Consider the following 24134-nt stretch of genomic DNA (forward strand, 5'->3'; position numbering starts at 1 on the left):
TTCTATTTTGGTTTCATCTGACCATATGACATTCTCCCAATCTTCTTCTGGATCATCCAAATGCTCTCTAGCAAACTTCAGACGGGCCAGGACATGTACTGGCTTAAGCAGGGGGACACGTCTGGCACTGCAGGATTTGAGTCCCTGGCGGCGTAGTGTGTTACTGCTGATAGGCTTTGTTACTTTGGTCCCAGCTCTCTGCAGGTCATTCACTAGGTCCTGGGATTTTTGCTCACTGTTCTTGTGATCATTTTGACCCCACGGGGTGAGATCTTGCGTGGAGCCCCAGATCGGGGGAGATTATCAGTGGTCTTGTATGTCTTCCATTTCCTAATAATTGCTCCCACAGTAGATTTCTTCAAACCAAGCTGCTTACCTATTGCAGATTCAGTCTTCCCAGTCTGGTGCAGGTCTACAATTTTGTTTCTGGTGTCCTTTGACAGCTCTTTGGTCTTGGCCATAGTGAAGTTTGAAGAGATTTTTTTTTGCAAAATGGAGGGATAGCCTTCCTTCTTCAAGATCCATTTTACCCTGTACAAATCTCCCACTTTACCACCACCAAAGCACCCCAGACCATCACATTGCCTCCACCATGCTTGACAGATGGCGTCAAGCACTCCTCCAGCATTTTTTCCTTTTTTCTGCATCTCACAAATGTTCTTCTTTGTGATCCGAACACCTCAAACATATGGACAGACGAATCTAACACTTTTTTCCAATCTTCCTCTGTCCAGTGTCTGTGTTCTTTTGTCCATCTTAATGTTTTCTTTTTAATGACCAGTATGAGATATGTCTTTTTCTGTGCAACTCTGCCTAGAAGGCCAGCATCCCGGAGTCGCCACTTCACTGTTGATGTTGATACTGGTTTTTGCGGGTACTATTTAATGAGGCTTCCAGTTGAGGACTTGTGAGGAATCTGTTTCTCAAACTAGACACTAATGTACTTGTCCTCTTGCTCAGTTGTGTACCGGGGCCTCCCACTCCTCTTTCTATTCTGGTTAGAGACAGTTTGCTTTGTTCTGTGAAGGGAGAAGTACACAGCGTTGTATGAGATCTTCAGTTTCTTGGCAATTTCTCACATGGAATAGCCTTAATTTCTCAGAACAAGAATAGCCTGACGAGTTTCAGAAGAAAGTTATTTGTTTCTGGCCATTTTGAGCCTGTAATCGAACTCACAAATGCTGATTCTCCAGATACTCAACTAGTCTAAAGGCGGCCAGTTTTATTGCTTCTTTAATCATTACAACAGTTTTCAGCTGTGCTAACATAATTTCAAAAGGGTTTTCTAATGATCAATTAGCCTTTTAAAATTATAAACTTGTATTAGCTAACACAACGTGCCATTGAAACACAGGAGTGATGGTTGCTGATAATGGGCCTCTGTATGCCTATGTAGATATTCCATAAAAAAAAAAAATCAGCCATTTCCAGCTACAATAGTCATTTACAACATTAACAATGTCTACACTGTATTTCCGATAAATTTGATATCATTTTAAAATGGACAAAAAATGTGCTTTTCTTTCAAAAACAAGGGCATTTCTAAGTGACCCAAAACTTTTGAACGGTAGTGTATATATAAACAGTGGTATAAAGCACTTAATTAAAAATACATTAAAGTACTACTTAAGTCATTTTTTTTGGTATCTGTACTTTACTATTTATATTTTTGCCAACTTTTACTTCACCACATTCCTAAAGAAAATAATGTACTTTTTACTCCTTACATTTTCCCTGACACCTAAAAGTACTCGTTACATTTTGACAGGAAAATGGTCCAATTCACGCACTTATCAAGAGAACATCCCTGGTCATCCCTACTACCTGATCTGGCGGATTCACTAAACACAAATGCTTTGTTTGTAAATTATGTCTGATTGTTGGAATGTGCCCCTGGCTATCCGTCATTAAAAAAAAATTGTGCCATCTGGTTTGCTTAATATAAGGAATTTGAAATGGTATATACTTTTACTTTTGATACTTAAGTACATTAGTAATTCCATTTACTTTTGATACTTAAATATATTTAAAACCAAAAACTTTTAGACTTTTACTCAAGTAGTATTTTACTGGGTGACTCACTTTTACTTGAATAATTTTCTACTAAGGTATCTTTACTTTTTCTCAAGTATGACGAGTACTTTTTCTACCACTGTATATAAACTACAATGCTGCATATACAGTTACGCAGTTCTAATAAAATAACAGATCAGTAATGACCAGAGCTCTCCTCCTTGCCCGTCCCGTCTGTGTGAGGCAACCTCTCTCCTGGTGGGATGTTGATCCCCAGCCCCAGCTAGCCATAACGGCTGAGGTTACCTCTCCGCCCATAGAAGCTGGCAAAACAAGGCCCATCAGATTTCTAGGTGTAAAACTAGCACCACCTGCTGATGATCCAGTGAACACTCATTTATCTCTATGCTCATAATTTACCCTGGGGTTCCTCGCTGCTCCGGCTGCAGCCAAGAACACAAAATCAAGTCCACGATCACACAGACCACCCGCAGGGAGCGACCCCACTGCTAGAGCTACATCTGGAAGCAAACAAGTAAAGCACAACTCAGAGGATTAAGTTCTGATGGAGAAGAAGAAAAACATTTCCTTTCTTTTGTTTTCCTTTCAACGGTCAGAATCTAGGGCAGCAGACCCTACAATGTCCCAGCCTGTTACTGTACTGTATCTGATCATGGTAGTCTGTCTATTTTAATGGGCTTCCACGGTCTGTCTCTCCTTGTATATAAGGGAGGCACTTCAGATGTCCCCAGGTCCTGCTGCTACTAAAGAGTTACAAGGCCATCCATGTTTAGGAGCACAGTAAATGATACTATAGCGAACAAGTCTGTCCCAAGCACTGGGGAAGATAAGCACAGTAACAGCACACATTCCAAGTCAACTCTTAAAGTTAATGTGACAATAACACTGTCACTGAGACTTATACAGAAGTGTTACCATGGTAGGTGACTTTCACTATAACCACTCAACTATTGGAACATCTGTCGCCATGGCGATACAATTTCAACTCAAACACTGACTCACCCTTAAGCTAAACAACGTATCGTCATAACGTCATTCATCTCCTCTTTCTCACACTGCTGCCAGTGAAATGGGGAATCCCACTAAATATTTAATAGGTGATTACTCATATGGGCCAGTTTGTGATCCTGATGCAAAGAGACAGAGATAACCAGAGGGGTCTGAAGTCTCTCCCATGCAGATACATTTGACTGATTCACTATATCCTCTGGGTAACACCCCTTTACACTCCTTTAAAAACACATCCAATCCCTCGCTCTCTCCCCTAACATCCTTTTCCTGCACTATGCCAATCGGAGGAAGAGAGACAGAGGCGAGGTGATAAGAACATTAGAATTCCAGTGACCTGCCAACTTGCCAAGAGAAATGGGCTGCTTCCTCACCGGCCCGGCTGGTGCGTGTGTGCTGCGTTTGTGCTTGTGTGTGTGGTGGTGGGGGGGATCCTAATAGCACCTCCAGCCTGTGGGCCTGAGAGAGGGGAGAGAGACACAGCCACGCTCATTGTTCCAGGGCCTGCGACCTTTCCATAGGGAACTGGCTGGTGGGTGGGAGGCTCATTTCCGAGGATTGTTGGAGGGCTTTGAAAACTTCAGAAGGAGGGGAGGTGGTGTGAGTGCATGTGTTCTGCGAGTATATGTGAGTCAGGGGAACAGGGGGAGGGGACTCAGACTGGGGAGGATTTTTGGAGATGGGGCGGGGTATATCCAAAACCAACTCTTTTAAAACAAATAGCAGTCCCGGAGAGGCCTCAGATGCTTTTGGCAGCTAGCTATTTGGATAGATCAGGACCAGACAAGGAAGCAGACATGACAGCCGTGGGGGAACTGATGCTGCTGGTGCTGGGGCTGATGGTGACGGCTCACTGTGAGGTTAGGGCTAGAGACCCTGAGGTGGAGGAAGAGGACCAAGGCTTGCCTGTGGAGAGAGGAGGCTGGGATACCCAGGGGGTGGGTGTCCACCCTGGACCTGGGAAGTTTGACATCCCCCACCTGAGGAATGGACCCCATGGACACAGACCTGACATCCCTGGCTCTGCCCACCACCCCGTAAGGCACGGACCACATGGGCAACCCCATCAGGCTGGTTCTGGACAACACCCCCTGGGTCTGCTGCCCAAGGAGACTGCACCACCACCAGGAGAGGGAGGGAGCTACCCAGCCCGCACCGGGTAAGTGTTTGTTCACAGTAGCTAGCCACTTCTCAGCTGATAGGAAGCCAGTGCAGACAAGTATCTATAGGAGTAGAAAAATACACCACCTGTGGATCTACAAACACACACATGCACTTTCTCAGCATGCACATCAAACAGAACATTACATGTTTGGTTTACCAGCATGTATGTAATAGCAGCAACTACCCTGGTTGAGAACCTGGGGTAGCACACAAATGCCTAGAAATATGTCTTTTATGAGGGCTGGGTTTCAAAAGGGGGTGTCTTCCTGCAGGCTTTTCCCCTCTCAGCACATTCAACTCTTTGCGACCTCTCCTATGTGGAAACATTTGGTATCTCTTCAATCTTCCTCTCTGCAATCGGCACGAAGCTTGTGCTCATGGGGGAAACTAAACAAAGGCAAAGTGGTTTAGCAAACATTTACATGTGCCCTCAGCAGAAGGAGTCCGTAAACAAACTGCTACGGTTTCACTGGCCGGGTGTGTCATAACTAGGCTCATTGTTTTCCTTACCCAAGCCTACTCAATAGTTATTCATCTTAATTGCAGAGAAAGCCATAAGACAGCCATAGGTTTCCTGTACTTTGTGCTCGAAGCCCAAGCTGCTGGCAGAGCGTGATCTTTGCTCCAGACAGTTACTGGACACCGTCATTATTCTAACCCAGATACATACATTACACCCCAAATTGTCTGATCCTCCGATAATGTGCTCCCTGAGGAGCTAGTCCAAACAGCCAGCGATTAGCCCTCCTTAAGGGCAGCCACTTAAACGTTTACTTTACGATGTTGTTCAAAGAATACCTTTTTCTTGTGTGTCACCCCAATTACTGTCATGGAGTGCAGGTTTGGGCCGGGGAGTGTGCGGTTGTGACCTGTGATATCTCTGATGGACAATTTTCATTGGAGGCTCTTGTGGCGGAGGAGGCTGGGGGTCAATGGGAGGTTCAACTTGTGAAGAGAGGTATATTCAGTCAGGGTGTGAAGAGCTCTTACTCTGCAATGGAAAAAGTATACTGTCTTCTGCTACCTCGGAATTCAACCCAGGTTCATGGTTAGATTGAATATGTGAAAAGGTATTCAGGCGAGTCCTTCCTCTTCATTGTTTAAAAATCTATGCACTTCGGCCTTGGAATCTGTAAAGGGAAAACACATTGGTTGTTAAGAATAAAAATAAATTAAACATTCTCCAAACTGAAATATGTCAGAGTGAGCACTGACTATGCAAAGGAAAAAGTGTTTCTTCTTCTTCTTTTTAAAATGTCAATTGTTTGATGTTACAAACTTATATTTGTCCTCCAACAGTGTCTGAGTACCTTTAGCACATGAATAACACTGACTAACAGATCAGATATCTCAGTTTATTTTAGTGCTGAATGGTTTTCAGTACAGTGTTAGTGGCATGTGTTCACCCCCAGGGTGTAACAGATCCGGTTGTTTTGGTGTGTATTCTGCCTGAGAGAGTGCTCAGGGTCTAGGTGATACGGATGTGTGTGTGCTACGGTGCTAGGATAATTCCCTCCGGTGGTGCAAACATTGTGCTTCACTGCTGGGTCTGAAGAGGTTTCCTTCTGCACAAAATGCATTTGTAAGAACCAGGGGGTGGGCGATGAATGTGGACATGCGAGGGGCGTCGGGATGGACGGCTCACGGCTGACCTGAGGCTTTGGGCCATCGGGAGCTCTGAAAGGCCACAGACAGGGAGGGAATGTACTGTAGACCTGTGGACTACTACATTGTAGCTAGCAAACAGAACTATGTGGAGGCAAAGTGGAGCCGGCCCAGACAACAGGCTAAACAACTCAATACAAGAACCCATGAACAAGGCAAGTATGACAGAGGAGTAGTTAACTGCTTAAGCTGTTTTAATTCATTCTGCCCAGATATTTAAATGCAACACAGAGCACTCTAGTGTGTGATGGATGTACCATTTGTAGTATCATCGCTAATGGCATTGCATAATTAACTGTCCTTTTACGACAATCATACTTCACAAATGTCTTTCATTACGCACTATCATTACGATCAACATAATAGGAAGAAAAGCTAAAATAATGAAATCAAGACATGTTCAAGTCTAAAGCCTGGCCCTCCGGCTGGGGTCCGTAGAAGTGTTCTGAGGCTGTACTTACCCCCCTCGCGGGAGGCTCTGCCTTGGGCTCCGCTGATTACATCTCCCAGCTCCAGGTTCCAAAGCGGAAACTCCGTCCCATCCGCTCCCTTCCTATCTCTCAGCCGCCCGTCCCGGACCACTCGGAAAAGAGCATTCCAACCCACCACCAACGCAGCACGAATGGCTTTGTGTCTGGAATGGATGTGTGGCAAATTCTGCTTGTTGCTGCTATGCGCTCACTTTACACTCACTCTCTGACTCACTGTTATAAAATATGGCCTAAGGGAATCAGCTTTGATTCTCAGTGTTCTTAGCCTTGCCCCTCTTCCAGTGGCATTGGCACAAAGGCCTTTTGTCTACAGTCGGGTTTCAGAGTCCATGTCGACTCAATGGCTAACAGGGCCTCCATAATCATCTGGTTATTTTCTCTTTTGTTTCTGAATCAACATCTGCAGCAGTCAGGGTCCACACTTTGAACACTCTCCGACACAAAGTGGCTTTTCTTGAACTAAAAAAATACAAAAATAAAACGGCCACAGCGCAGCATAAAGGGGACAGTGTTATCCAGGCCAGCTGTACTGTATAAGCAACAAGCAAAGAGGAATCTGGGCTTTGAAACCAAAAAACAAAGCTCTTCTGTTAATATTAGTTCTTCCCTTATCTTGCAAAAGGAGTATCTGGTGTTGTTAGTACTATTAAAAAAAAAATCTGATTTAGCGTCATGACATGACTCTTCAACCTTGAACAAGACTACAGAGCCTATTAGCTAACTTGACTAACCTTGTTTGGCAACCTCGGCTCTCCTCCCAGTCAGAGGCCTAATCAACCCCACTGACCTCAATGATTAGACTGTGGGAGAGGCCGGTGTCGCAGTGTGAACACAGCTCTAGTATCATATCACCATGATAGAGAAACTCCCCACCAAAGCTGTGTGAGGGTTTGCCAAATGCATTTGCAGTGGAAAGTGACTGGGGAAAAGGATTCGGGATTCTCACATCTTCCCCAGTGTGTGTACGTTGTGTGTATGTTGTGTGTGTGTTGTCTGTGTATGTTGTGTGTATGTTGTGTGTATGTTGATATGCTGCGTGGCGGAGTGTCCCAGGATGGAGTAGGTTGCGATGTATGAGAGCGTCAGAGACTTCCTTCCTGGTCAAAGCCAGAGATGGGAGCCGTAGGCCTACAGGAGGTAATTACACAGCTATTGTGCTCTCCCAGGGAAGGCCCTCCATGATGTCACAGCAGACCAGGAGGAAGTGACATGGAGCAGATCTGACGCAGACCTGCCAAGCGAGTAGCACGCCGGTGGAGTTGAGCGTGGAAGGGGCAAGCATCATAGAGGTCAAGAGGACATTGACAAATTGGAATTCACATTGAGAAATGTGAATTTCCAATGAAAATGTTCAACTGTTCAGCAAGCAGTGTATGAGAAACCTAATTCCTAGAATTTTATGAACCACATTGCCACTGCTGGGGGCTGATAAGAATCCAGTATCCACTTTTTCCTCTGCCAGAAAGTGAGTGCACATTTCACTTGGGATGGCAGAAAGAGCAGCGGCCACCAGACCAATGTTCCCTTATTGTAAAAATGGCATAATATTGTTCTATTGTGAAATATCAAAAGACGAGCTCAAGTGCAGAACACCGTTTGTGACACACTAGAGGCCAAAACAAACTGTACGGGGGTAAAAAGTCAAAGTATCAGTGACCCTCCAGTCATTTCACCAAACATTCCACACTCTGAGTTTACATTAATTCCTGTTGAACAAGGATATTGCTCAATATTTTATCTGTTTGGCATCGGAAGGGAAACAATCTCCTTGTATTTGCTGTCTTATGGCGATCCTCATGTACTGAACATTTATTAGACGAGCTTGTTTGTTGTGGCACTGTTTAGTCTGTGTAGAGGTGAACACTGTGGTAGAGCTGGAGACTGTTAGAGGGGGATCAAGAGACTGTGTTCTCTCAGTTTATGAAATATGCGATTAGTGCTGGGTTATGTTGTGACACCCCTCCCACTAACTCTTTATTCAGCATGACTTCCCCTCCTACAGAGCCCACGCATTTATAGCTAACCTGGCCAAGAGAAAGACAGGCTTGGATCAGAGTGAGGAAAAGGTGAACCCTCTTGTTCTCCTCATCAGTAGAGATCAAATGTCTCCGGTCTACACATTCTCGGGCTCTGCAGTCTAGAATAATTCTCAAACGAGCCGTGGCGGTACGTGTGTCTGTGCAATACATGAAGGACTTTGGCCACAATATCAGGGCCACAACGATGCGGCCACTTGCTTGTTAACCACCTGCTGTCTTGGAAACAGAGGGAGTATTTTGGTTTAATCCTCTCCACTCCTCTGCAGCTGCACCCCTGAAGACTTCAAAGGTCTTTGTTTGGTGTGGCCTGGACACAGAGGTGGTAGATTACAGAGCCAATGACACACTCATGTTGAGGATCTTCCAATACAAGGTCCTGGTACCATGACTGAGGAACAGAGAGGGGGGATAAGGCTGAGAAATGCACACGCATACATAGCTACGTCTAAAAATGATTCTTAACCTTGAATGGTTGAGCTAGGTCAGATAGAGCTTGTCCTACTCAGGAAAACCTTGCAGTCAAACACACACACGCAGAGTTAATTAACCCTTGACCGGCATCCCCTCCGTACAATGCTACAGACCACAGTGGAAGGGAGTGGTTTGGCAAAACATAGCAGCCACTTCACTTCGTCTTTCCATCCACGTGGGGTCTCTGAGTCACAGGTTCAGCAAGGTGAGCCAGAAAAAACACTAAACACCAGATCTGACGTGTCACACTAACTGCTCCCCCACCACACGCGTCAGTTCGAGGGGCCCCAGGGCACCTGCTCGCCTGGTGTTTACAGTCAACTCTTTCCCTCGTTGATGACCTCACGTCTGGTTGTGTTCTGATTGCGAGGGACAAGGGGGCGTGGGGTTCGTCTCAGACAGTGCCACCCAGGAGCGGTGAAATCCATCCCCCCTCCACACCTGTTTCACCTGGGTCAGGGGCCGGTGGAGAGATGACCCCTGGCTATCCTTCATCTTCTCTAATGGGATGTTTGGACAGTCGGTCTGGAACAGGTTAGCACCGCTCAGTGCAGTGCTGGTTAGGCAGGGTCAGAAGGGGAGAGCCGCTGTAGCAAATGAAGGTCATGGGGGTCAAATGGAATATGACGGCATAAGTCTCCAGAAACTATCTGAGATAGATAAATACTTGTGGAATTAATTGAAATCAAACAATTCTGCTGGAAAATGAAAGGGAGTACCATTTCCCTGATTAGATATGCAGACTGTGGTGTGAAGGTCCTGAAAAGGCCGGTCATTAGACGCTATGTACGTGCTGAGAAGGCAGAGTTGTAAGCAGGGAATCCTTTTTTCAGCGCTACCCTTGGGAGGAACCAGGCGGGTGAGTCACCATGCCAAGGCTCTGCAGCTGGCTGTAAAAGGCCCATTAGTAATGGGGGGTAGATAGGGGTCAGGAGGGAGACTGCACTAGGAGCGATAAGAGAACTCAAAAACTGTAAAACTGAAAAATATTTGGGAAACGTCTTTTGAAATGTAGGCCACCCTAACAACACGTGCTTCAAGAGTCTAACAGCACCCAAATAAGGTTGAATGAAAAGGCAGATGCTGCCACATGGATTTTTTTGTTGTTGGCCCTGTTAACAATAAATCAAGATAAATGAAAATGAACACTACGCATTATAACTGTTAAGTTATGGGAAAGTCCAGTGGTCAGTGCTTCTCTGGAGCGGATGTTATGTTTGTAGCCCTGACCTGTAGAAACAGGAAGGATAACCACAGAATTGCAAACAAGCAAACTGTGAGACAGTAGTAGTAGTTAAGACGGAGAGAGCTGTAAGCCCAGGAGGAAGATGGACCTTCACCCCTGGCAACCTGATTATCTCAACTATCTCCCAGCTTCCTGTTTCACATAGATATATACACATAGATATTGCACAGTATCGATGGAATGACGCTGTGTGCTTGTGTCCTCTTCCAGAAACTGGTGTGCATTTGTGCACCGCCGCATTGAATCCATTGTTGAATCCTGTGGCACGGAAAAATACACCATCAAGTCCCAGAGCCCCTGTCCCAATGGCACACCTGACTGCCAGCTTGTCATGTGAGTTCAGCCCACTGTGCATTCAAACGTCAACTTCAACCACATGTTAACAGCACACTGCATTACATTACAGATTGACAATGCACACTCAAATTCCCCACACATAGCTCAATGCAGCATTTTCATATAATAACAATAATAACACAAATATCTCCAACACACATCTTATTGACGATCCATCAGTTCAATTTCAGGCGAAATCCAATGTGTCCGTGTGGTTGTAACCTTGTTTTCTGTGTTTAGGTACAAGCTCTCTACCCGGCCAGTGTACAGAGAGAAGCAAAAGATATTCACAGCCCTGTTGTGGAGGTGCTGCCCAGGACACGGAGGGGAGAACTGTGAGGAAACAGGTACTGAAACAGAGATACACACATGCTGTATACTTTAGGTCCCCTAGTAGTGGCGATTTTAGCATGTAAATCTTGGTGGGGCAAACCCCCCAATTATTTTTTAGATGCATGCCAGAGAAGCACTACACAACACAACACTAAACAATACATTAATTGCACTATAACGGCAACAAGTGGTGCCCACAAACTGTTGGGGCCTACATAAAGCTGTCCCAACAGCAGAGCTTTCTTTTCAGCACCATGGAGTGAATCCTTACCACCGCTACACCTGGCTATCAGCGGAGCCTTGTCTGGCGGCGAAACAGTTCATTGAGCCTTGTTTACTGCCTTTTAAAAAACATAGCTGATATGGCTGACTTGCTTAAAAAATTGTGGGTTCTACTGACAATTGAGATGTACAAACTATGCCATAAGGGAAAGATGAGCGGATAAGAGGCATTCTGTAATTTCGATTAAGACATTAATGAGCGAGCTACGACGGACGTAGTCAATATAACTATGTGTTCAGCACTTTTGAAATGTACAGCGACAGAAGGCAGAACATGGGCTGCTCTTACATTATTATCCCTGTACACCAAGTCAGAACAGTTGGTATAAATAAAGGGGGCATAAAAGCAGACAATGAAACCTCTTTCAATATTTGATGACATTTCTCAAACAGGTTATAGGCTACATGTGCAGCACCACCGAATCAGAACAGTAACGTTAGGCAAAATTAAGAGTTGAAAATACACCAAATGATTAGGGTGAGGCACATGGGCTACGAACAGCTTACTACACAACATACACTTAGTATTACTTTCTTAGCTACAGTATACATATCTCCATTGTATATTACATCATTTATGCAGCAGCATACAATACATTTTTGGACTCACCTTGGCTTGTGATGTGCTCACTTAAACATGAAGGTGCCGTGGCGGGTTTGTCATCAAAGTCTGTCATTCTCTGGATTTATGGTGGGAACTCTGGAAAAAAATAAACACAGCTACTCCATTGAATAGCAGGCTACTGTTTGGTTTGCAATGCTTGCAGTTAGCCACTGATTCCTTCCAAACGACGCATTATTGAATTTGCAATTTCCAACCTGTTGTGTAATCTTTATGGACGATGAGCACCGATATGTTTTATCTATCATTTCTCTTCATATGACAAGGATTAAAAAGGATTTGCCAGTAGATTGTCAACTTGATTCATGATGATGACTGCTAGCTAAGATTTTGAAAGTGTGATGTTGACATGATCAGTCCAATCAAAGCTACTGTACATGTAATGTGATTTGACATAATTTTATCTGTGACCAATGACCTGGAGCCTTCTTGGAAGGCCACTTGTAATATAGCTCTATGGCAGGATCCAAAGGGTTGAAATTTTGGATGTCTACTCTTACTAAGGACATAAACTTGGCGGTGACGTAGTGTCCCCATGAGTGACAGAACACTGAGCCAATCACGGCGATATGCTCCTATTTTTTGCTGGCTTGCCCCACCACCACAGAAAGCACTAAGCTAGGCTGAAACACCTGCATTTTGGAGTTGCCTTACTCAAGAAAACAAAAAAGAGACCATGTGTGTATGCAGCTTTATTAACTGAAGGAGATAATATATATAAAAACATTTTTTTTTTACACGGATATGTATTAATGCCAAAATAACATGCAAAACAGGCAAGCCCCCACAATTTTTATTTTTTTTGTTGCTAAAAATGTGGGGCTCTGCCCCACCTGGCCTGACTGAAGGGCTGCCACGGCCCCTAAGTCAATGAGCATCAACACGGTTGAGTGTTAGTAATTGCATTTTGGCATAAGAAGTAACCTTATGGTGCAATAGGTCTCCACAGGCCTACTCTAGACTTTCTCCTGAATTACTTGAGTTTGGCTCTGACTCTTTTTACTAAGAGCAAGATTTAGGTTATTTTGCTCAGCGACAAATCTCGAACAGATTTCCCATGTGTGAAATGGCCCTTAACTCGGCGAGAGACACCGGCTGAGAAAGTCATGTGTTTACGAAAGCTGGTGGAACCAATAAAAGTAACATCCACTCCCTGCGCTCCTGCTCTCCTCTTTCCCTCTCTCCCCCTCTATTCCTCAGTGGCTGACGGCCATGTGTCTGACCCTGTGGACCCTACGGTGGCAGGACGACCACATTCCGGAGACACTGAGCCTCACCACACAGGTAGGTCTGCTCATCTGACCCGTCTGTTTACATGTTGCGTGGGGGTGACTGGGTGAGCTAGCCCTCAAACGCCCCGTGCCGCCCTCTCTGCCTCAAACAAACTGAACAAACCGAGGAAACGCTAGTGCGCCAGGAGAACGAGCATTTGTGTAAAAGCTATAGCAGGCCGTGGGAAGTTCATCTCCCAGGGGAGGGAGGAAAGGGTGTGTGAACCGTTCTCAGGGCATCAAGCAAGGCTGTAAAGGGGGTGTGACCTAAAAACAACTAGGGACCTAAAAATAACCCTCTGCCCTTTTGGGCCAGTTCTAGGCCAAAATAAAGACGTAAAGTCCCCCGTTATCGGCTGGTCCACTTTCAGTCCCTCCACGCCCCTCAGAGAGGGCTTCCTAAACCGCAAAGGTCTCATAATTCTTGACCACTACTGGAGTCGAATAGCTATTGTGTTACACACACACTAATCAAGCACACACATAGGGTTGGCTGAAGTGGGGTCAGAAGTGGGGGACAGAGAGCTAACCCAAGGCTATGGTTCTCATGGTCAGGGGAGAGAGACACAGCTACTACTCTGTGCCACTGTGTTGAATGAAAGCCTCTCCTAACATCCCATCGATCTGTCTGTTGTCTGTCGGTCTAGGTGCACAGTCTAGACTCACCCACCAGGCTGAGAGGGAGCAGAATGACTTCCAGGTGTCTGAGAATCCTCTGTACGAACTCCATGCCTCAGAGGCTGACAACAACAACAAACACACAGAGTCCCGAGAGTCCCCCTCATACCCTCGACAGGCCCAGGAGCACATCCCTCACCCTGGCTACGACCCCCCCCACAACCCTAACCACCACCAGCGGGATTTCAACCATGGAGGTAAGTTGTGACCTTAGAAACACCAGTACTGTACTAACGTCATGTTAATCACAGTGGGAAAAAGTTAGGATGCCTGGTTAAATAGTTAGGACCACCAAGGCCAGGTTTGTGACTGTGCTTTAGGAGGTAAATCAGGGCCATGGAAAGGAGACCGGGTAATCACCCCTAAAATCAGGGCCATGAAAAGGAGGCAGGGTAATCATCAACACTCCTAAACCCATGTATTAACCTCTGAGACACTCATGCAAAGACACATATTGGACACACCTGCTCACTCACTATCTCATAGTCAATCAAAAAAAGCCAATACAATGTTAATACAAAACTGACAATGAAATAGTCCTATTTGTCTGGCATGTTAATACTTACAGCTGTTATTTATGCACTACTGTCTGGTCAACTGCCTGTCTCATTCACATCCTCTGAGAGAATCGACAGGCTTTAGACTAGTGCAGTAAAAAACCCACAGTTGAATGGGGGAAGGCTTGACCAGGGAAAATACACGTACATCTATGGGGAGCATTTCCACGACTCCATCCCTCCGCAGTGACACCTCTAGCTTAGTGCTCTACTCATTACAGCTTCCTTCTCAGGAAATCCTCTCTTTTTCTGGGAAAAATGTCCCCCCCCATTACATTGTGTGTGTGGATGATGTAATCCGCAGTGGGATGGTGATATAGCGTGAGGATCATATTACAGCCACACACAGTGAAGGGTGCCATAGATTTTGCTGCCGTGGTACATTCTCCCTTCCTGTGACATATTCGTCTTGTTTGGGAAAGACTCAACAGGCTAAGGCCATGACGTAATGTCTGAATGAATAAATTACTGATCAGACTTCCATCAATTCAGACTAAAGACAATCGGCCTACATGTTATTGTTAAAGTTTCTCTTTAGCATAGCAGGGAAATGAGTGACAGGGCTAGCTGGAGGAGGTCAGTCTGCACATCTATTTGAAAACACTACTTTCCTACTTCTTTTGATCGGTGGGATTTTTTTTTTTAGAGAACCTCTTCCAACTTTGTAAAACTCTCATGGTAGGGGGCGACCTGATTTCCTCTCTCAGTATGACCTCACTGTATCTGACCTCTTAGTGGGAAAGCATGAGGGAACAGTGTTTTTCTCCCTGAATTAATGGAGGATCTTTCCAATGTTATTAGAAAAACAAGCCCTATATGACGAAAGGCCCTCTGATCACATAGATCACACTTTAAAGCAGAACAGCTAGGGGGTCTGGACTCTGTCCAGATACCAGGGTGACAGTGTCAGAACTGGGACTTACTTCCCAGGGGGCATACATGTGTAGCCTCGCAAGTCGCCTGATCTCGCGAGCTTATGTCAATGTTCGCTGCACAGCAGTAATCAGTCTGGTAATTAATACATGTGGGTGGGGGAATTCAATGGCAGACATAGACACTCACACAGACAGTTTCTAGGAAGATGTGAAAATCCCTGGAGCCTGTATCATTATAATAGAAACTGTGTCCATTAGGGGTGCAAAAACACTGCCATGAAACAAACCAATTCAACAATAAATCATTGGGCTTTCTTGTAAACAAAGAGGTTCAGTCAGGAAGGCCAATACATAAGGGAAATTAAATGTCCAAATATAGGTCTGAAAATGTTATTATTCCTATTTTTGGCAGCTTGGCATTTGACTTTGAAAACAATTTTTGGGGATAAAACCAAACACATGTTGAAAATTTCTTGAGAGACAAAAGGCTCTCATAACTGTTCCTAAAGAACTAATGGCACAACTGATATGAATGGCCTTACAAGAGAATACATTCTAACAGGTATTGAAAAGGAGCCTTGCTCTGTTCCTATACACATTGATATGTGTGTGTGTATAATTGTTGAGGTGTCATCTCAGCCTTGTGCACAGTTACAAAGTGGATATGTCTAAAACTGAAAATGTGTCTAGTTCTGATGCTTTAAACCGATTGATGCGAGTAAATATTGTGCTCTGACTTCCTGGATTGTCTCCCAGATCCAATCAGGGATGAGGTGGAGGCTGTCCCTCTACTGCCCTACCAAGACTCCCAGTCTCCCCCTCTGCTCCACATGATGGCCCTGCTAATGTCCCAGCTCCAGCCCATGTTGGATGGCTTCAACCGCACCTTAGAGCACCTAACCCAGGAGGTCGAGGGTCTGTCCCGGGATGTGGCTCTGCTCCGGAACTCTCAGTGGGAGGTAGAGGAGGAGGCCCAGCGTGGAGCAGGGGCTGGAGAGGGTCCCGAGGCCTTGGAGGCTAAGCTGGAGCAGGGTTTCCAAGACACCAAGGAGGTGAGGAGGGAACTGGAGAGACAGAGAGCTGAGATGGCAGACAGGCTACACTCCCAGCATGCCATGCTGCACTATAACATCACCAACTTCAAGACAGACATTGACGGCAAGATCAAACGCAACCACAAGATGTTACAGGTCAGCGAAATCCTCATTAATGTATCTCATGGCATGGTAACGCAACTATTTCATAATAAAAAACTTTTAGATTTAGTTCCTCACTTCTGTGTTAGTAACAGACTTTTAGACTTGCACACTATGGGCATTAAGTGAGAAAAACATTCTTCATGTCTTTCATGTCTCCTGGGTAGGTTAATCTCCAGTCCATGAATGCTACCCTGTCAGACATGAAGCTGGAGCAGGACCGTCTGAGTGAAGTGCTCCAGAGGCACCTGACCAGCCCAGGGGCCAGAAGAGAACCCAGCCAGGTCAATCCCAGTCAGGCCCAGCAGCCTCCAAAGGACTCAGCAGTGTGGGAGGCTATCGCCCGTCTGGACAACAAGGTTGTCAACAACACAGTGAGGGTAAATGCCCTGGTGGAAGACCTAGAGATGGCCAATGACAATGTCCTGGACCTGAAGAGGGGCTTCCGAGGCCTCGAGGAGAACATTGCCCAGACGGGGAGGAACAGCCAGATCCAGTTCATGGAGACGGGCCTGGAGGTGGAAGCAGCTAAAGTAGCCGTGCTGAACCGCATCAATGAACTGGCCAACAACCTGACCATCCACTCGGAGCAGCTGCAGGAGATGGAGACTGACATGGACTACCTGTACACACAATTCTACCAGAACGTCAGCGCTGCCGGAGACTGTGACTGCAAGGCATTCACCGCCTCCTTCTCCCGCCTGGAGCAGGGCCTGACCAACGTCACCGAGCTGGCCAACGACAATCGGCTGGCCCTGGATGGAGGTACCGATGCTGAGTCGGCGCACTGGGGTCCCTCTGTGGACGACGTCATGGCCTCCCTGGCCTTCGAGCAAGAAAAGAGCAGAACTCTCCAACACAACCTGACTCAGCTGATGACCTCAGTCCTGGGCAGCCACAGGGACGTGCTCAGCCTGCAGGAGAGCGACAAAAGGTTGGCGGCTGAGATGCGCCACCTCTCCAGCTCCTTTTACTCTTTGTTGAAGGACGCCATCCGCCACACTGAAGTGCTAGAGATGCTCCTGGGGGAGGAGGTGATGGGGTTCATGGACTGGCCCCTCCACGAACAGGAGGCTCACTCCATCCCCGCGCTGCAGAAGAGGCTCCAGCACATGCAGCAGCAGATCAGGGGCCAGAACCTCAGCCTCACCACCTTGCTGGAGGCTGCCCGGGCAGAGGAAGTCCCGTCCTCAGACGAGCCCTCCGTGCTAGTAGACTTGGCCTCCCGCGGGCTGAAGAGAAGGAGTGGAGACCAGAGGAGTGACCACCTCATGGACTCAGCAGCCTCTGAGGACCGGCAAGACTACTCGGACAGTGACCTGTTGAGCCTTGAGAAAGCAGTGGAGGAGCTGGGGGAGAAGGTCAACAGGCTGGAGTACAGGCCTTGCCCTGCCAGCTGCAACATCACCAAAGACAGCGCCTCTGGTGGTGTGGAGGCCAAAATGCAGGTGGAGGTGGCCTGGCTGAGGAAGGGTCTAGAGAATCATCTGCGGCTCTTTAAGAATGTTTTCAGTAACTCAGAGGGGCTGGCCGAATCAGAGAGCACCCTGGACCTGGACCAGCTGTGGGCCCTGATGAAGAGGAAGGAAAGGAAGAGACAGAGGAAGCGCAAGGACAAGAAAGAGGGGATAAAGGATCATATTGGAGAGAGCGCTAACCTTCGCAGCAGGAGGGATACATCAGGTAGGCATCAATCTATAAAAAAAAACTAAAACAGACAATCACATACCTACAGGGAACTGCCAAAATAAAGGAAACACTTGAGGGATACAAATAATATTGAAAGCAGATGCTTCCACACAGGTATGGTTCCTGAGTTAAGTAAGTAACATCCCATCATACTTAGGGTCATGTTTAAAAATGCCCAGTTGCTCATTATTTTGCTACAGTGGCTAAATCTCAGTGGCCTTTTCTCTACTGCATAATCCTCACGTCCTCTCCTTGCCTCCTTTTCAAAACCCATTGGAAGAGAAGGTCAGAGGGGAGGGACCTCTGGCTCTCATCCAATGGGTTTTGAGGAGGCGGAGAGGAGAGAGAGGACGTGTGAAGTATGCAATTGAGATTCTAGCAAAGACTTCAAAAGAGGGTTCTCAAAGGAGCATAGGGTGTGTGTGTGTTTGTCAGTCACCAGATCCCAACCCAATTGGAACACTTATGGGAGATTCTGCAGAGGTGGCTGAGACAGCGTTTTCCACCACCATCAACAAAACACCAACTGATGGAATTTCTCGTGGAAGTAGTGTCGTATCCCTCCAATAGAGTTCCAGACACTTTTAGAATCTAAGCCAAGGAGCATTGAAGCTGTTCCCAGCCGTGGTGGCCCAACGCCCTATTAAGAAACTTTGTTAATGTGTTTCCTTTATTTTGGAAGTTATCTGTACCTCTATCATGCTGGGCCACATTTCTTTCTAAACCTCCACTAAGACCAGAATGCACTTTAAACAAAGAAAGATCCTTGGAGATCTATACAGTGCAAGACACTCAAGTAAGTGTTAGCAATGGGTTAAAAGGAGCTGCTTAGCATGACAGAGGGTATCAACATTACCAGCAACACAAATAGACAACACAAGACTGCCCCCTGGTGATTTCTTTAATTTTTAGTTCAGGCTTCTAAGCATAAGTATAGTGAGTGTCTATGACAAGGGTTCATATGAACAGATAGCAGAGAACAGCTGACAATTCCCTGTCTCTTCTCTTTCAGTTCTATCCAAGCTGAGGGACAGTCCCCTGATGTTTCTGGCCAGAAGCATACAGCACAGCAGACCAAGTGACAGCCTGCTGGTGTCGGAGGACACATACCTAAACCTCGGCCAGATGTACTCCACTCACACTGGGATGTTCCAAGCACCTTTAGCAGGGGTCTACCTCTTCGTGCTGACACTGAACTTTGAACCTGGTCCCTCGCTATCCGGGCTGAGGAGAGAGAGTGGGGAGCTGGCTGCCACTCTGCATCAGGACAAGATGGCATCGTATGGCCCCGTCACCCGTGTGTGTCTCCTACAGCTGCGGCAAGGAGAGGAGCTCCGCCTCGAACTGTTGGGAGGGACTCTGGTGACTGATGACCCTAACGACAACATCTTCGCTGGGCTTCTCCTTCATCACACCACCTGAGGGAGCTGTGGCCGGTCTGCAGTCAGAGGAGAGACGTTGGACTGAGCGAAATCAATCACTAGACTAACAGCTGCTATGCCACCCGTGTTTCAATCTCTTACATTGATATTGGGAGGAGCGTATATAAAAAGGTTAAGTGAGTATAAACATGTTTCCTTTGTCGTACAGTATACCACTTAAAAGCGTTGCAATACAACTTCCCTGAAGTTATTGTAGGCTGTTAAGGGAAACGGGAGCATGAGCATTCTGGACCATAAAACCCTATTCTATAGAAAACACTGACTCAGAATATAAGGTGGGCTCTTTAAGATATCACATGCTACAATAATAGTGTGGCTTCAGTGCTTTATGACTGCAACATTGCTTATACATGTATGAGGACCCATGTATAGAAAAACCATTTTCTACAAGACACTGGCTCCATACAGACTACAGTAAACATAAATCAATCAAGTGAAGGGACAGAGGAATTGATTGTGTGAAGGTGAACTCTATATTACAGTACATCAATATGCTGTATGTTTCTCCTCCAGCAGACGGACGTGCTAGACACCTTACTAGGTTAAGCCTCATCAACAAAAAACAAGTAAATAACCCAAGACCAGACCAAAGTTGTGTACTAAAATAAGGTTATTTACTTAAAAATTGATACATTGGACAGGCTGTATACAGAATAGTTTTCTTTCCTTGGTAAACTCATAAAGGCCAGATGCTGTACAACAACACATTAAAGATTTACACATTAGAGATTATTCTAGTTGGTTTTCTTGCATGTTACAAACGACAGGAAAACACGAGTTACTGCTTGTGTGAAGTATTTTTCTTAAATATCTACCATGTACTGTTAGCTTAATTCACATAGAAACTGTCCTGACACACACACACACTAGGATGCATGGGATTTCAGCGGACATGCACACTTAACCAACATAAGCACACATCATGAGCGCAAACCCACAAGCACTGCTAAAGCTATACAGCATATGTTGTTTTACGCATTTGTATGGACAAAAGTAAAGCAAAAGCCAACATTAGATAGAAGAGACAGCAGACACAATAGGACCAGGGACTTGAAAGAGAACGTTTTAAGAATACACTGGCCAAAACAAAGCCTATGCAAGAGGTTGAACCATCATTTATCATGGGCACAATCTGTGACCAGGCTTCCTCGTCATCATCACACCGGCAAACAGACTGTCAAGAGGTAAGGACAGTGGTTCAGATGAGGGGACATTAAGTTATCACTTCATATTTCCCCTTTTCTGTCCTGTATGAAAACTGAAAGATCTAAAATGCAGTTCCTCTTGTGGTAAATGGTAATCAATGGGCTGGCTCTACCCTCTGCACATATAACGGCACTGAGCAAACCTGCAGACTTGTATATACAGTAGAAGTCGGAAGTTTACATACACTTAGGTTGGAGTCATTAAAACTCGTTTTTCAATCACTCCAAAACATTTCTTGTTAAACTATAGTTTTGGAAAGTCGGTTATTTTGTGCATGACACAAGTCATTTTTCCAACAATTGTTGACAGAGATTATTTCACTGTATCACAATTCCAGTGGGTCAGAAGTTTACATACACTAAGTTGACTGTGCCTTTAAACAATTTGGAAAATTCCAGAAAATGTCATGGCTTTAGAAGCTTCTGATAGGCTAATTGGCATCATTTGGGTCAATTGGAGGTGTACCTGAAGATGTATTTCAAGGCCTACCTTCAAACTCAGTGCCTCTTTGCTTGACATCATGGGAAAATCAAAAGAAATCAGCCAAGACCTCAGAAAAAAGATTGTAGACCTCCACAAGTCTGGTTCATCCTTGGGAGCAATTTCCAAACGCATGAAGGTACCATGTTCATCTGTACAAACAATAGTACGTAGGTATAAACACCATGGGACCACGCAGCCGTCATACTGCTCAGGAAGGAGATGCGTTCTGCCTCCTAGAGATGAACGTACTTTGGAGCGAAAAGTGCAAATCAATACCAGGAGGTACAAAAGTATCTATATCCACATAACCTGAAAGGCTGCTCAGCAAGGAAGAAGCCACTGCTCTAAAACCGCCATAAAAAAGCCAGACTACGGTTTCCAAATGCACATGGGGACAAAGATCGGACTTTTGAGAAATGTCCTCTGGTCTGATGAAACAAAAATAGAACTGTTTGGCCATAATGACCATCGTTATGTTTGGAGGAAAAGGGGGAGGCTTGCAAGCCAAAGAACACCATCCCAACCGTGAAGCACGGGGGTGGTAGCATCATGTTGGGGGAATGCTTTGCTGCAGGAGGGACTGGTGCACTTCACAAAATAGATGGCATCATGAGGATGGAAAATTATGTTGATATATTGACGCAACACCTCAAGACATCAGCCAGGAAGTTAAAGCTTGGTCACAAATGGGTCTTCCAAATAGACAATGACCCCAAGCATACTTCCAAAGTTGTGTCAAAATGGCTTAAGGACAGCAAAGTCAAGGTATTGAAGTGGCCATCATAAAGCCCTTGAAATATTTGTGGGCAGAACTGAAAAAGCGTGTACGAGCAAGGAGGCCAACAAACCTGACGCAGTTACACCAGCTCTGTCAGGAGGAATGGGCCAAAATTCACCCAGCTTATTGTGGGAAGCTTGTGGAAGGCTACCCTAAACGTTTGACCCAAGTTAAACAATTTAAAGGCAATGCTACCAAATACTAATTGAGTGTATGTAAACTTCTGACCCACTGGGAATGTGATGAAAGAAATAAAAGCTGAAATAAATCATTCTCTCTACTATTATTCTGACATTTCACATTCTTAAAATAAAGTGGTGATCCTAACTGACCAAAGACAGGGAATGTTTACTAAGATTAAATGTCAGGAATTGTGAAAAACTGAGTTTAAATGCATTTGGCTAAGGTGTATGTAAACTGCCGACTTTAACTGTACTCGCATGTGTCTCGAAACAGTCGAACTTCGGGGTCGCAATCTACTGCAAGTTCACTTTACTTGGCTGTAATTCTGTCTCACACCTGAGGAAGCTTGATGGATCAACAAACTTCATTGGCATTACAGCGCTAAATGTTTTTAGCACAAGTAACTGTCATTTACCATAGCATTGAGGAATCTATATATTTGTACTTTAAGTTAATAAAATATGGCATATTTTCCAAACTAACGTGGACTTTTTCATTACTGCAGTCCAATGGCCGAGCTCACATGATGTCTGGCAATATGAAAGTTGGCCACTCATAGAATATCTATAACTCAACATGGAATTACAAGCAATAGAGAAGAGCAGGAAGGAAATTCAGCTTCTAATATCTATGAACAAGACTCAACATTTAGTGTTCTGGACATTTCTTCCAGAAGGCATACCGTATATACACAAAGGAACAAATACGAAGAAGGGGTAAGCATAGAGACAGGACGGGACACAGATTGACTTCCTATTTACACATTTCCTTCTGAATAGAATTATGCATCAAATATTTTTCTCCCCAGTTGTCCTTTTCATGTCAAATGTGACAGGAGAAGTTACTGAGTTGAAGTTTGTTATAGGAAGCACAGTGAGTTGTTGATTTAAGGCAAGTCGAGTATCCCCCCCTAACAATGTCCTTGGTTGTCTGGATTGCTCGTAGCTCTTGAAGCAGGTCGCATTTGAAGCCCACTGGACGTGAATACCATTGCAGTATAGTTCTTTTTTGTAGGCACAGCATCTATCGATCCAATATACATTTACATTTAAATTCACATAATTATAGTACCTTATTTCATAATTACTCTACTTAAGAGTCAAGAGTTATATTTCAATATGGCAGGAGAAGACTGTCCTGAAGAGGGGAAAAAAAATTGGCATAAAACATTTACAGGCAAAAATTGAACATGATTGGCGGGAGGTGACGATTGCGAGGGCAGTGTCTTGGTTTGAAGTGTGGCTCTAAGGTTCCTACATAATATGACTTTGTCCATCAACATGTGAGCAGACACATGTCCTTCCCCCTCACACCATGTCATGTTTTGGCTTTCACAGAAAGCGTCAAATCACAGTACGTTGCTTCCTACAACCAAGAACTCCTCTGGCCAGGGAGGGAATAGGCGGGAGAGTGAACCTATACTGTTTCCTTTAGTCAAAAAACACCTCTGTAGCAGCGTCTGTCCATTGTGGTTATAGAGATTCATGAGGATTGAGGCTCAATGTCCAAGTAGTCCCTGTGACAGGGTCCCCCCCTCCCCCCGTTTCTCCTCCCCCACCTCCTGAACAGAGGTGACATATTCTGCATCATGACATTAGGACACACTGGGGAGTTCAGGCTCTCGATCGGGCTGTGTTGAGTACGTAGGGGTAAAATATCACATTTTGATGTCCTGTGATTCCACCATTTTGGCCAGGGTCTTCTTGACTCGTAAGATGGTAAGGCGCGAGGCAGGGTTGTGGGCCCAGCACTCAGACATCAGCTTCAGCATGGTCCTCAAACACTGGAGAACACACACACACCATTTTAGGAGTTGTATTTCGTTCTGCATATGCATTGTTTTTAAAGTGCTGCTAAGCTTGCATATATATCACTCTGAAAAAGCACTACTTACGCTAATAAACACAAATGCATTCTCTAACACTGCTAGAATTGGATAATCGCCTTTGTGGCAAATGCCAAGTATACGCTCTTCACTTTCTTTCTGAAGGTTGCGTGCAATCAAAACACTATTCCCCTGATAAATCATGTCCTCGCAGTGACGCAGGTGTCGACATTCGTGGCTAGCTCCACTCTCAGACTCAC

At 45.3% G+C, this 24134-nt stretch overlaps 2 protein-coding genes across 5 annotated transcripts in view; one reads left to right on the top strand and one right to left on the bottom strand.

Annotated features, from left to right (window-relative positions):
• The first annotated feature begins 3753 nt into the window (after positions 1 to 3753).
• Positions 3754 to 20124, top strand: mmrn2a (multimerin 2a). Of its 2 annotated transcripts, XM_055902158.1 has the most exons (8): positions 3754 to 4201; positions 10329 to 10451; positions 10695 to 10801; positions 12892 to 12975; positions 13610 to 13837; positions 15829 to 16262; positions 16436 to 17951; positions 18970 to 20124. In XM_055902158.1, the coding sequence occupies exons 1-8, from the start codon at positions 3786 to 3788 to the stop codon at positions 19377 to 19379; spliced, it is 3318 nt and encodes a 1105-aa protein (XP_055758133.1). In that variant the 5' UTR covers positions 3754 to 3785; the 3' UTR covers positions 19380 to 20124. The 2 variants fall into 2 exon arrangements, with proteins under 2 accessions (XP_055758133.1, XP_055758134.1); XM_055902159.1 differs by lacking the exon at positions 12892 to 12975.
• The window catches only part of bmpr1aa (bone morphogenetic protein receptor, type IAa), a 73011-nt gene continuing 68868 nt past the window's right edge, over positions 19992 to 24134 (bottom strand). For all 3 annotated transcript variants that reach the window (XM_055902161.1, XM_055902162.1, XM_055902160.1), the window contains one exon: positions 19992 to 23832. In XM_055902161.1, the coding sequence (XP_055758136.1) occupies positions 23707 to 23832 (126 nt within the window). In that variant the 3' untranslated portion in view covers positions 19992 to 23706. The remainder of the gene's footprint in view (positions 23833 to 24134) is intronic.

Source organism: Salvelinus fontinalis, chromosome 37, assembly GCF_029448725.1.
Source record: "Salvelinus fontinalis isolate EN_2023a chromosome 37, ASM2944872v1, whole genome shotgun sequence".
NCBI lineage: Eukaryota > Metazoa > Chordata > Actinopteri > Salmoniformes > Salmonidae > Salvelinus > Salvelinus fontinalis.

Coding starts and splice junctions, on each gene's coding strand:
- mmrn2a (XM_055902158.1), top strand. CDS start 3,786: ATGCTTTTGGCAGCTAGCTATTTGGATAGATCAGGACCAGACAAGGAA. Junction 12,976..13,609: donor CACTGAGCCTCACCACACAG/GTAGGTCTGCTC, acceptor CTGTCGGTCTAG/GTGCACAGTCTAGACTCACC. Junction 13,838..15,828: donor GCGGGATTTCAACCATGGAG/GTAAGTTGTGAC, acceptor ATTGTCTCCCAG/ATCCAATCAGGGATGAGGTG.